Consider the following 13,129-nt stretch of genomic DNA (forward strand, 5'->3'; position numbering starts at 1 on the left):
CAAAGTGGGAACCAATGATGCGTGCGAGCAACACGCAGGAATCAAGAGTCCCACTCGAGCGACTTTCATACTGTAGTTTGATCCCCTTCCCCAAACCGACAAGCATTTTTACTGTCAATATACAAATAAAGGCGGTAATGGAATTTAATGAGAGGTTGATGTCTGTCTAGTATCAGATGCACCTTTGGGAATTTCTGCGGCCTCCCAAGACTGTTCTTAGTAGTTACGCGTAAACAAAATCCACACTTCGAAACACATGCAGGATGCGCTTGATTCTTTGCACAAAATAACCTTCTTTTCATAGCCTAACAAAACAGTTCCACAAGAGCATCAAGCACAAGAGCATAACTTCCTTTGGTGGTTGATGACTCGCAAGGGGAAAGAGTGTGCGTTGTGAAATGTCCGAATAGGCAAAGGTATAGGCTAGGTAAAACGTTGTCTTGTTGCAGGTGATTCGAAAAAGTTGACTTTGTTTTTGTTAAGAGTTTCTCTTTAGTTTTATTATACATACATACTAAGTTCTCATATCGACACTGTAAATAATAATAGATAATAGGCTATCTTTGTCTAAACTGAGACATAATAATATCTATATATATTTCAGACAATCTACTCATCCCGTTTCCAGGTGTGCCTAAAACGCGAATGCTAAATGAGAGCAAACTGATGGGAGTTAAAATTCACCTGAAGCGCACGACCCTTTTTTACATAGTCTTTCATTTATGGAAAATATATTCGCTAAACGCATCTCTCAAACAAATGTAAATAATATCAAAATGGAAACGTGGGCGATTACTGAAATATTTTGTGCAAGGAATATCTATTATGTTATTTAAAAAATACTCTTTCAAAACCACCTCAGTCACACAAAGATAGAATAAAATGAAGAAAGTGGCAAATATATTGTCTTGTGAAACTAAAATATGTTTTTAGCTGGCAGAAATGCTGTGTATCTGAGAAAAAAATCAATCAAACAAAAGATTTGCATCAGATTGTTTTGAATGTGAAGAAAAGGCATATATTCTCAAAGCCCAAGGAATAGCAGACTGTTATGAAAGTTCAATACGGAGGTCGTCACCCTCGGATGCTCGCGCTGAGGTTTGGAGACGAGGGTATCTTCTTTCAAACCCACGCTACGGCCCGCACATTGTCCCTGAGATTATATGCGCGCGCGTCACACTTGTCATCTTTCACAACACTAATTTTATTCCCTAATTAGCTGTTACTGACTTTGCTCTCTGAAAGTAATAATATAATAATAAGAAACAAATTATATCTAATGGTTTTATTCCTCTTCTTCTGGCGTTGTATGGAAAATATCTGTTTGGATCAATTACCAAGTGCATTGATTAGATGAGGGAAATGTTCATATTTTCCGTGTAATTATATTTCCAAGCACTCACACTTGTACGGTATTATTGTTCTGCTGTAACGCGTTCACAACTGTTGTGAAATACATGCCACAGCGAACTACTTAATTGACCCTAACGCGATCACAGCCGTTCGAGAACCATTGATTGAGATCATTTCAGTGCCTTGACAGATGGCCTCTTTGAGTGCATTTGGATACTGTATATGCTTCGATCAGCCTGACGATGAGTGATGTCTGCTTGTCCATCTGATGATGTTGCTCTTGCAGGTGCTTGCGCCCATTCAGAAATGCTTCATTGTAGAAAATGAGCGCTTTTGTGTCTTCTGTGCTCTCGGCATGGGTTCCTTATCGCATCTCTGGCACCGAGAATGATAGCACAGGGAAGTCAGATGTATTATTTCACTGTTTAAAAATGTTATTAATTTGATAGAAAATGTGTGCTTTGATGACTTAAATTCTAAAAACAGTGTGTAGGTCAATTTAAATTATAAAACACACGTGGTCAGTGGTCACTATTGATTTTATACATCAAAACGACAATAATAATAAATCCAGTCCTTATGAAATACATCTTTCATTAGCTAGCTCCCCCATGGCCTTGACTCCTTGTCACTTTATGTCAGACAAAGATCCACTATAGTATAATATGGGTATAATGGTTATCCATTCTACATTTTAGTATGATACCATACCAACACAGTATGGCGTAGTACTTTTAATTTATATCTCTCCAAACAGATTTAACCAAAATGATAATGGCCTGCAGTTTTGTTTGTGTGAGAGCATTATCTGTTTTGATTATTGATGGACACAGAGGAGACACATACATCAGGCCGGAATAGTCTAGGACCGCTTCTGATTGATGTAGTCTGTCAGTCACTGAGGGTGTATTCCCTGAACATGCATTAGAATAAGTCATGAATATGTGGCACAGAGAAGCGGAGACATAGACCTAGGCTTGGAAGAGAGAGAGGGGGAGAGAGAGAGAGTGAAAGAGAGAAAGAGAGAAACAGAGACAGAGAGAGATGCAACCATGTCTTCTTGAGTTACACCCAGTCTACGTTGTCACACAAATAGTAATCAATGAATCCACAGCTCTGTGCTGCCCTTGTGGATTGGAAGGTGCAAAAGCTGTGGCAGTGATACTGAGGCATGATTTGCCAGATACCCATAGATAATTTTCTGAAGGGGTTGCTGTCAATGACTTATTATGCACACATCCTCTATTGTTAACAATGTCTTTCTTTTTCCAGTCCACTGGTGTGTTTGTGCGTTAGGCCTTTTTTAAAAACACCCATCCACTTTTTTGTCATGGTTGTTGGGGTCAAGAGTGAACGAGAAGGGAAAACCACATCCTGCTCGAAGCGGGGGACGTTTTCGGGGGCCCAGCAGCACGACAAGAGCGATCTCTGCCGAAGCGGCCGATGGATGTCCACGGCTTGTCCACTTCGGCCTTCTGAGCCATCGGCCCAACTGGTCGGCGTGAAAAAAAAAACACATCAGCTGCTCTTTCAATGTGAAATGTCCCAGAACGCACTGCTTGAACAGGTCTCCAAAAAGGCAGAAATGTGGCTCTTCGGCACGTCTCCTCTCTCCTCTTTCCTCTCGATCTCTCTCTCTCTCTCTCTCTCTCTGTCTCTCTCTCCCAGAATGCCTCAGTGTCGAGTGTCTCTCTCTCCCAGGCCAAGGGGCGAGTGAGTGGGCCGCACAGCTGGGGAACAGATTTCAGGCTGACCCCTCGCCGTTCCCGTACCCTGACACAGTAAAACCTGGCAAAGTAAATTATGTCGCCTCTGTTTGTGTCCACTGGGGGTGGTGGTGGTTGGGGATGTGTGTGGGGTGGGGGGTTGGGGGGGGGGGCTAGGCTAATGAAGTCCAGACCCCCAAGCTCAGCGTAGGTGTGCTACAGAGAGCCAGACAAAAATGGAGGAGATTTAACGTACGCCAAAATCCATTGCAGATCCATCTCCCCTGGGTTGTCAGTGCAGTTTTGTGCGTTGAAAGGTAAGAGAGAGTTTAATTTAGCGCTGGGTAAGATAGGTCTGTGGAGAGGGATCTGTTTGCAAGGGGAAAACATTTGTGACATTGAGTCATGTAAAAATGGGCAAAAGCCTCAAAATCAAAACAATGCAAAACAAAAAAAAAAGCCCCAACAGTTCTGTGGGAAAAAATATTTTCGGAGTTGATGAAAGTACATTTGTACAAATTGTGCTCTTGGCATAGAAGAAGCCACTGCCCAGTTAATCTAGTTAAAAATATCAACCACTCAAACAACACTGCTAATCATTTTTGTTGGAAGACATTCTCTATTTTTCTGGCAACCCCGCTCAGTAATGAGAGTTTAGGTTAGGTACACACAGCTCTTAGCTCTTAGAGTGACAGCTTGGACTGGATTCAAAGTCTTTATGGACACCTGAATGAATAGAGCTCCTGCTCCACCCCCCTGAATGATTGACACGTGCATATATTTATCCACTTCCTGTCACCAGTTGATGTGCTGTCACTGTAACTCAGGGTTAATAAGGACGGGATGCTGTTTGTCTTTTTAAATGTTGTGAGGCCATTGCGTAAGATATTCAGAAAACCTTCATAAATGAAAAGAAATGTTTATAACCAGCAACATTTCTCAACATTGACCTAAGTTCAGTGCATTCCAAAAAGCACTGTTCATGTTAAAGTCTCTCTAGTCCAGCTCTTATGAAGGATGATTTAAATGCAGTTTAGCTCTGAATGTCCATGCGAATCCGAGCTGGACCGGTGTCAGAAGGTGCACATGAAGAGTCGTGCCTAGTCTCTCTCCCTCTCTCTCTTTCTCTCTATCTCTTTCCCTCTCTCCCTCTCTCTCTCTCTCTCTCTCTCTCTCTCAATCTCTCCCCCCCACTCTCCCTCTCTCCCTCTCTCTCTCCCTCTCTCTCCCTCTCTCTCTCCCTCTCTCTCTCCCTATCTCCCTCTCTCCCTCTCTCTCTCTCTCCCTATCTCCCTCTCTCTCTCTCTATGGCTGTGGTGGAATGCGATGCTGCAACACAGGCCCGTGTGTTCCTGTGCTTCGGCGGCCGCAGCTGGACCCTTGCGCCGTGCGGGCGATTAGCGTGGCGCTCGCCCGGGCCACCTCCTTTATGACCCCATTAGAGGCGTACAGGTGACCAGCTAATGGCTTCAGCTGTAGGCCACTAATGATAGTTGAGACTGGCTGTGTGGTGGTTGGTATGGGGGTTCCAGGGGTGGAGGTGGGAGTTTGCGGCAGAACAAGAAGTGTGTGTGTGTGTGTGTGTGTGTGTGTGTGTGTGTGGGGGTGGTGGGGGTTGCTGCTTTTGATTTGCTGTGTGCGGTTCGAGCAGGTGCGCGCCACACTAAACCTACAGCAAACACGAAGACACGGAGAGCCGTCGTAAAAAAAATAAAATAAAAAAAAAGCAGCACACCAGACCGCTGAGAAGCAGCGCTGACCGCCGACCGCAGGCCCCTGACACCTCACCGCCTCGGCCCTTTTAAAACGACTTTTGTGTGCACGTGTGCGAGAAAGAAAAAGACCCCCAAAAAAGAGAAAGAAAGACATTAAACTCAGAACAGTTAGTCCTGGCTGGCAATTAATGAAGGAACAGCTTCTCTTATTTCCTTTTGCGCCAAGGGGTCACAAAAAGGCCACAACAGTTCAGAATATCAGGAAGGGTGTGTGGAGTTGAACCTGTTTGAAAGTGACATCATTTCCTCATTACGGCTACAGTTTGCCACCCAAAGCATGTGCAAAGTGATCTGGTGTTTGACAGTCCTGGCCCCCAAACATAAAGCGAGGCCTTGTGCCTTTTTCCTGTGCGATTTGCAATTTGTGAACCGTACAAGTTTGCTTGTAATTTGCCCTGCCAAGCTTGTGGAAATAACATCTCTCTGAAAAATGGTTTACTTGTCTCGATGCAATTACCAACAAATTAGACATTAGCTGGGAGCATTTAGCGCTCGCTGGTTAATACACTTTATGGCTAAAGGAATCAGTGTATTACATTTCCGACGTGCTGTAAGCTCGACGGCGCTGTTGGCAGTTTGTGCGCCATGTGCGCATATTTGTTTCAGTGGAGGGGTAATTAGCTGTGCTGTTTGTTTTCCTGTGCATGTGGAGTTTGTTTGTCTGGGTGTGATTTGACCGCCAGATTACACACGTTCGAGGGTGTTTGAATTCGGCTCGGGCTCATAAGTGGATGTCTTTTTTTTATTTGACTCCTGACACATCTGTTGTTGTAGGAAATAATTGTAAAATGAAAATAAAATACGGGGCATAGGGTCAAATATCTGGGTTGAGTTAGAAAGGTCAATACAGTGTAGTTGGAGAGAAATGAGGCATTTATAATGCTGCAGTGTACTACGTGCATTCTAACTTATATGCTGTTGATCAAAATAGTTATTAGATTTTTTCCCCCAGAAATGAATTATGGTATTTGTAGCTATATAGCTCGTGTGATTGTGTGTATTGTGCCTGGGCATTTCTGTGTGCTTGTTAACTATTTTCACAGATATTAGTATTTTAGAAGTGGCACTAAGTCAGTATTTATTAGTTTGGTACGTGTTAGTCAATGGTTAAAGTGATGAAATAGATGGTGTTAAGTTTGCTTGTATCTCCTCTTTGTCAGTTACTGTAAATGTCAGTTCTAATGATATATTTTGATCTCTTCAGAATAATTAGAATAACATGTTTCGACAGCTCCTTGGAATAATACATTTCCTCAGCTGTTAACTTTTTTGAAAAATCATTACTTTACTTTACTTTATAATGGAAAGACTGAAGATTGATGTCTTGAAATAGGTTCTATTTAGATTTAATAGAGTGAACATATGTTCACTTGTCATCAGAAACTCCAGACAAACATTTAAAAGCTTGTCAAGAATTTAATAGACGTAAATGTACAAACTCCATTTGAAGTATATTCACAAACTGTAAGGTTAGGCCCCTGTTAAATTTCGGTGATTTTTCGAGAACTTATTTTCAGTGGGAGCTGTCATGGCTGTTATTGACATAACTAAAGTGATTTCTTCAGCTGGGGCATGTGCTGTTTATTTTGGAAGTGCCCTCGCCTGGCATGAGCGGGTGCAGTGTGGTCACATCTCCACCATGCCAGTGTATGCCCACTCAAGCTCCAGTGAGGGCCCGGGGTCAAAACACAGGAGCCAGCTGGTGAAATATGTGCCAGCTTATCACTCCGCTTCCGAGACGTGACAGACAAGCCAGTCACACGTTACGTTCGCCGAGAAAAAGGCAATCATTTACTCTTATTATGCAGGATTTTTTTGACACTTTCCACCGCACTCCGCAGTTGTGTGTTTAATTGTGATTTAGTCAAAATGATTTGTCATATGTAAACACTGTTAGGTGTGGTTTTATGTAATGCTGTAGTTAACAAACACAGCAAGACGAAATCATTTGCGACTAATCCAATCTTGCTAAATTTGGTTCTCGATTTACATAAAAAAAAAACAGTGTTATAAAATTCTTTGCTACACATATTTTGCTATGCTTTTATTCTGTGATCATATCCTTTGAAAGAGTTCACGTCGTGTATTGGAGCAGAAGCCTGGCCAAGGGGCCATGTTGGAATCTGCATAGCTTACGTTGCCTTACCAGGCTAAGTGCTTCGGCACTGACACCTCTGTGAACCCAGAGATCTCCACTGGAGTTTGGGGCTTTGGTTTCCGCGCAGGCCCACAGAGAATCTCCTTCTCTTCTTCTAGCCGCTCCTCTCCTCTCCTCTCCTCGCTTCTCCACTCCTTCTCCTCCTCTCCCCTCTCTCCTCTCCTCCTCCTCCTCCTCCCTTCGCTTTCTCGCGGAGCTCCACAAAAAGCCGGGGCCACACTCCCGCCGTGTTGCAGCCTTGGACTCATTAGCTCGTATTACACAGCTAATAAGACCTAACCAAACAAGCGGCCGGGAGGAGGGCGGCTGTGCGCCCCGCCTGACTAAATGTATGCCGGAGTAATTGTATCTCTCTGCATAAATTACCTTGGCTCCCTGCTCTCCCCATGTACACATAGAGTATGTGCATATTTTAAACTGGGGGAGAGGAGGAGGCGGAGGAGGAGGCGGAGGAGGAGGTGGAGGAGGGGATGGGGGGACTTGCACTCCCTGCTCTGCGCCTTCTCACGTGCAACATTAATGCGCGGGAAACATTTCCAGATAGGTCACTTCCCTCCCCGGCGAGCGCATCCCGGGGTGTTCATCACCCCGCGGCGCTACTCGAGGACGTGATGCCGCAACGTCAATGAGGCCCGCCATGTCTCCTCGAACCCCCCCCCCCTGATCAGACCCACTATTTTATTCATGTTCTGTTTATTCATCAGGAGGCTGGAGGGGCTAACAGGCAAGCTCAAATCAGGGGGAATCAAGCAGTGAAACAGCAAAGAAGAGAGAAAGGTTCTCAAACCCACATTTCTGAGCGATTACCTGTTTTTATTTTCCTACGCGCGCCGCTCGTTCAGACAGGTGGGTGATTTTAATCGGTGGGGCTCGTGTAGCACGGGCCTCATTAGTTAGTGGGTGTTAAAATGAGGGAGAGTCACCATCACCACGTCGCTAAAGGCCCTCCCAGTCACAGTCCATTGACTGGCTGATGGATGCCACCGGGGCCGCGTTGGTAGCCCCCCCCCTTAGCAGTGCTCCCTCTCTGGGTTAGGCCCCGAGGAGAGCCCCCTCACCACCTCGTCCCTTTGGAGGAGTATCCCACCAGCCACCATAAGCCACCACACACACATGCAAACACACACACACACACATGCACACACATGCAAACACACACACACACACACACACACATACACATGCAAACACACACACACACACACACACACACACACACACACACACACACACAACACACACACACACACACACACACAAGCACTCGGCTCTTCCGCAATCCAAGTCCATTAGAAACAGCTCAGCAGCAGGGCTGCACTCAGTGCAGATCTTCCTCACGCTAAAGAGCACATCATCTGTGAGCACTCTCCAGCAAGCAATTAGCCCTGATGCTTTTCTGGATGGGAGCGATCACAAATCACATTTATGCATCCGATGATATCATTACATTATTACAGATGACATTACTGCAGTTTACTGTAATACACTCCTTGTTGGTCATCATTGTTGTTTTTTTAGTTGTTGTTGTTGTCCTAATTGCTGTGCAAATGAGCAATAATTTGCTAATACGCTGTCTCTCTGTTTACATACACAAATATGCACGAACATATACTCTCCAAACACACACACACACACACACACACACACACCAATAACACAAACACACATGTGTGTGCACTGTTTGTTTATATATTTGTGTGCACAGTTTTATATACACACTCACAACACACACACACACACACACACACATACACATACACACACACACACACACACACACACACACACACACACACACACACACGCATGCACGCGCACACAAACACACAGACACACACACACACACACTCACACACACACACACACATGCACACACACACACAGTGCGGAGCCCACAGTGTCCGTCTTATTGGCAGCTCCTCTCCTCCTGCATGTTCATTAGTGGCTCATTTGGAGCTGGGAGTCTCAGTGCTTAATATGTATTTCCCTGAAGTGCGCGCGGCCTCCAGCAGTAAGGGCTTTCGCCCCAGGTCACTTTTTTTCATTTATCATAATCACAATTTGCTGCATTGCATTAAGCTCGGCGCTGGCTGAAAGGCGCCGGCTCCAAGACCTCAGCCGTGGCACAGAGAAGGAAAAGAAATGGAGATCTCTTCTCGTTGCTAAATGTCAATCTGGCAAAGCACTTGCTAGCACGGGCACATAATTGTTTGTTATTAAATCAGCGCGATGCAGAGCAAGAGTTTGTGCGCTCGTCTTTGAACTGCGTGAAAGAGTGTTGTGACTGTCTGTGCGCGTGGTGGTAGTGGTGGTGGTGGGGGGGGGCATGTTTGCAGTTGAGAAATGAAAGTATGGCACGCTCACTTGTCTATGTGGAGAAATGTCTTGCCGGAAGTGTTGCGTCTGCGAGGTGAAGTAACACACAGAGACAGAGTGTGGAAGGTGTAGACGTGGGAAGGTGTGTGTGTGTGTGTGTGTGTGTGTGTGTGTGTGTGTGTGTGTGTGTGTGTGTGTGTGTGTGTGTGTGTGTGTGTGTGTGTGGTTGTGTGTGTGTGTGTGGTTTTGTGTGTGTGTGTGTGTGTGTGGAAGCACTCGCTGGTGGTTGTTGTTGAGCTCCCTGGAAAAAGCTGTTGATTTGCTGACAGCCTCTTTCTCTCTCTATCTTATGAGTGTGTGTGTGTGTGAGAGAGAGAGAGAGAGAAAGAGAGAGAGACAGAGAGAGAGTGTGTGTGTGTGCGCATATATCATATGTGCACCATTGATACTGTTATTTTTACAACTGACTGAGTGGCGGTGTCACTAGCTGGCTGACTCACAGCTACAGAAGTGGATGAGGCTGCAATTAGCATAATTAAAATAATAATGCTAACAAGCTTTCTGTGTCGATCGTTTCCCTGCATAAAGATGCAGAGCCCATGAAAGCCTCCTCTGCCGGCCTGGACACACCACAAACATTATGGCTGGCCTCAGTAATTGAGCTAATGGTTTGGTGTGTGTGTGTGTGTATGTGTTCTGTGGGGTAATGGGGATGGTTGTGTGTGTATGTGTGTGTGTGTGTGTGTGTGTGTGTGTGTGTGTGGTGAGGGTAAGTTTATGATGCATTGGCTTTTTGAGTGAGTGCCACTCCAGGTTCATTCAGTAATCCGGCAGCGCTCCAGCAGAGATGTTTGGTACATACATGTTTGCAGAGACAAAGAGACAGGATGACATTCCAAAATGTATGATCCAATTCTCAAAGCATTCAAACTGTGTGTGGATGTGTGTGTGTGTGTGTGTGTGTGTGTGTGTGTGTGTGTGTGTGTGTGCGTGCATGCACGTGCACATAATGTAGTCTACTATAGTATATATCTGCACACCTTTTTATAGTCTTGTGAAAAAGACTGAATTTGCATAACCGAGCTTAGTGATATTAATAATCTATATAAAATACCTGTATTTTACTATAGATAATATTGTATAAAATAAGACAAGGTTTTGCTGTAGTCTTTTTAAGTAGGCCTTTTGCCCTGTACTTCTTTTCTTCATTGTGAATTATGAAACAGGATATTTCCTGGTTTTATATTTATCTCTCTCGGCCTCGCTGTCTCACGTGGCTCTGGTCCTCCACACACGGCAGAGTCCAGGAGTTAGCTTCCACCGTGGAGGGCTGCAAATGAGGCATTAAGCATTGGTAATGGGGGTGGAAAAAGGTCAGAGTTTATTAATCTGCTGTCGGGGGAATATACCCCACAACTCCGACAGCAAACAGGCCACCCCACCGCACCACAACTAAAGAAATACGGATGTCTTCAAATACATTCACAAAAAATCCTATTCAGCTCAGATGCGTTTAAACATTTTAATCTAATACACTGCTGAAGATTCAGTCAAATTAATTATTATATAGATTCTGTAGATTAAAAAAAATATGTTTGTTTTTGCCTGGCAGGTATTGTTTTAGACATTTCAATTTGTCTTGGTTAAGTTGAGGCTGGCAGTGTTCCTGCATATGTGGCCTTGCACCCATTACCGAGCACAGATTCTCAAAGAGATTCAAGATGTTTCTCATTAAGCTTGTCGAGTGAAATGTTGTGATTCTGCACAGACCAAATTGAGGAGGAGGGATATTGGAGAGTGAAAACAGGAACGGGGAGAAAGACCTGACCGTTAAAAAGCACGGAGAGAGAGAGAGAGAGAGAGAGAGAGAGAGAGAGAGAGAGAGAGAGAGAGCATGACTCAGGGACAGTGTGGACGTACTGTAGTGGAGGACCTGGCCCGTGAGCAGCTATTAGTACAGAGAGAGGATGGAGGAAGCATGCTGGCGTCAGAGAGAAACTGTGCATGGAGAGTGAGATTGAGTGGAGCTTAAACACACACAGGTGAAGTGAGTGAGTGTATGAATTTGTGTGTGTATGTGTGTGTGTGTGTGTGTGTGTGTGTGTGTGTGTGTGTGTTATCTCAGCCGCCACACGTTGACGCTCTGTCTCTGTCAGCTAGTGCAGCTTGTACTCCAAATCGATAGTGAGGCGTGGCACTCTGTATGAGTTGTGCGTGTGTGTGTGTGTGTGTTAACACAAGTATGTTTATGTTTGTGTGTGTGTGTGTGTGTGTGTGTGTGTATGTGTCTGTTTATGAGTGTGTTTGTGTGTGTGTGTGTGTGTGTGTGTGTCTGTTTATGAGTGTGTGTGTGTATGTGTGTGTGTGCTCCGCTGGGCTGACCCAGGGGAGGCGGTGCCAGGCCGGGTGAGTTTGACTGACAGGTCAGGGGGAAACTGGAGTGCGATGGTTGCCAAGCAGGATAGTACCCAGCAGCGTCTGGCAAAGGCAGAGGCAGACGGAGCCTTCTGGGGTCCCCACACCCCCTTTTTCCCAGCCAAATTCCAATTGTTGGGGTGGATGTGGAGGGAGCGAACACAAAAGGAAGGATGGCACATGCAGAGAATGAGAAATCAGAGCCAATTTATTGTTTTCACCTCTCCGTTTATTATTCTTCCTGTTGTCTCGGGTTTTTACTGTTTAATATTATAAATATAAAATAAAATAGAGTAAAATAAAATAATTAGTGTAGAATAAATGTAATTCATACTTAAGCGTTTACGTCTTAAACTCTTTCTCAGTTCAGTGCTCAATAACAACAACAGCAAAAAAACAAAACAAAACAAAAAGATTTTAACTTAGAAAAAAGCACTGTTCATTCTCTTCATGCTAACACACATTTTCCTTTCATTCTCTCTCTCTCTCTTTCTCTCTCTCTCTCTCTCTTGCCTGCAGTGGCGTGGGCCTGGCACGAGCGCACTATGAGAAGCAGCCCCCCTCCAACCTGCGCAAGTCCAACTTCTTCCACTTTGTGTTGGCGCTGTACGACAGGCAGGGCCAGCCCGTGGAGATCGAGAGGACCTCCTACGTGGACTTTGTGGAGAAGGACAAAGTAAGCACTCTGGTTTTAGACAGGACACACACACACACACACACACACACACACACACACACACACACACACACACACACACATATATATATATATATAGATACAAACAGGAAACACACACACAAACGGACCGTTTTTATACACAAAGTATCACATTCACAACAAAAAGTGAGGCACCACAACTTTCACATGAATTATGTTAAATTACATGGCATATTTACCAGGTTGTGATTAGAATTTTAGTCTGGTGTAAAAAGACAGATCAGACATCCATACACATCTGATCTGGGCATGGTTGTAACGTTTGGACAAATTTTATTAATAGTAACTATATTTATATATTTTTTAACATTCAATTCACTGCACTGGATATTGTGTAGTTTTATGGTCAAATGGTATTAATTTTATTATTACAATTTTACATAGTTTTTATTAAGATATTACTCCTCAAACAGAGTTTTCCTTGAAAGAAAATTTGTTGAACACTGTAAATTGAAAATTTGATACATTTAAGACAATACAATTATTTTGCTTGATATTTAATGGATTTTATAGATCAGTAAATAAAAGCTTGTTTAAAATAGTGATATTTAATTTAATTAAATACCTTTAATGCTGACATATATACATATGTTAGATTCTATTTATTGATCAAGCAGAGGTCCAGTAATAGAATCTCAGCAGAATGCTGTTTCAGCTGAGGTTGAGCATGCAATTCCGTAAACCGCAC

At 44.0% G+C, this 13,129-nt stretch overlaps 1 protein-coding gene across 4 annotated transcripts in view; it reads left to right on the forward strand.

Annotated features, from left to right (window-relative positions):
• The window catches only part of LOC125286514 (transcription factor COE3-like), a 109,484-nt gene that overhangs the window by 1,469 nt on the left and 94,886 nt on the right, over positions 1 to 13,129 (forward strand). For all 4 annotated transcript variants that reach the window (XM_048231661.1, XM_048231664.1, XM_048231663.1 and 1 more), the window contains exon 2: positions 12,243 to 12,399. In XM_048231661.1, coding sequence (XP_048087618.1) covers positions 12,243 to 12,399 — 157 coding nt within the window. The remainder of the gene's footprint in view (positions 1 to 12,242; positions 12,400 to 13,129) is intronic.

The sequence above is a fragment of the Alosa alosa genome, chromosome 21 (assembly GCF_017589495.1).
Source record: "Alosa alosa isolate M-15738 ecotype Scorff River chromosome 21, AALO_Geno_1.1, whole genome shotgun sequence".
NCBI lineage: Eukaryota > Metazoa > Chordata > Actinopteri > Clupeiformes > Clupeidae > Alosa > Alosa alosa.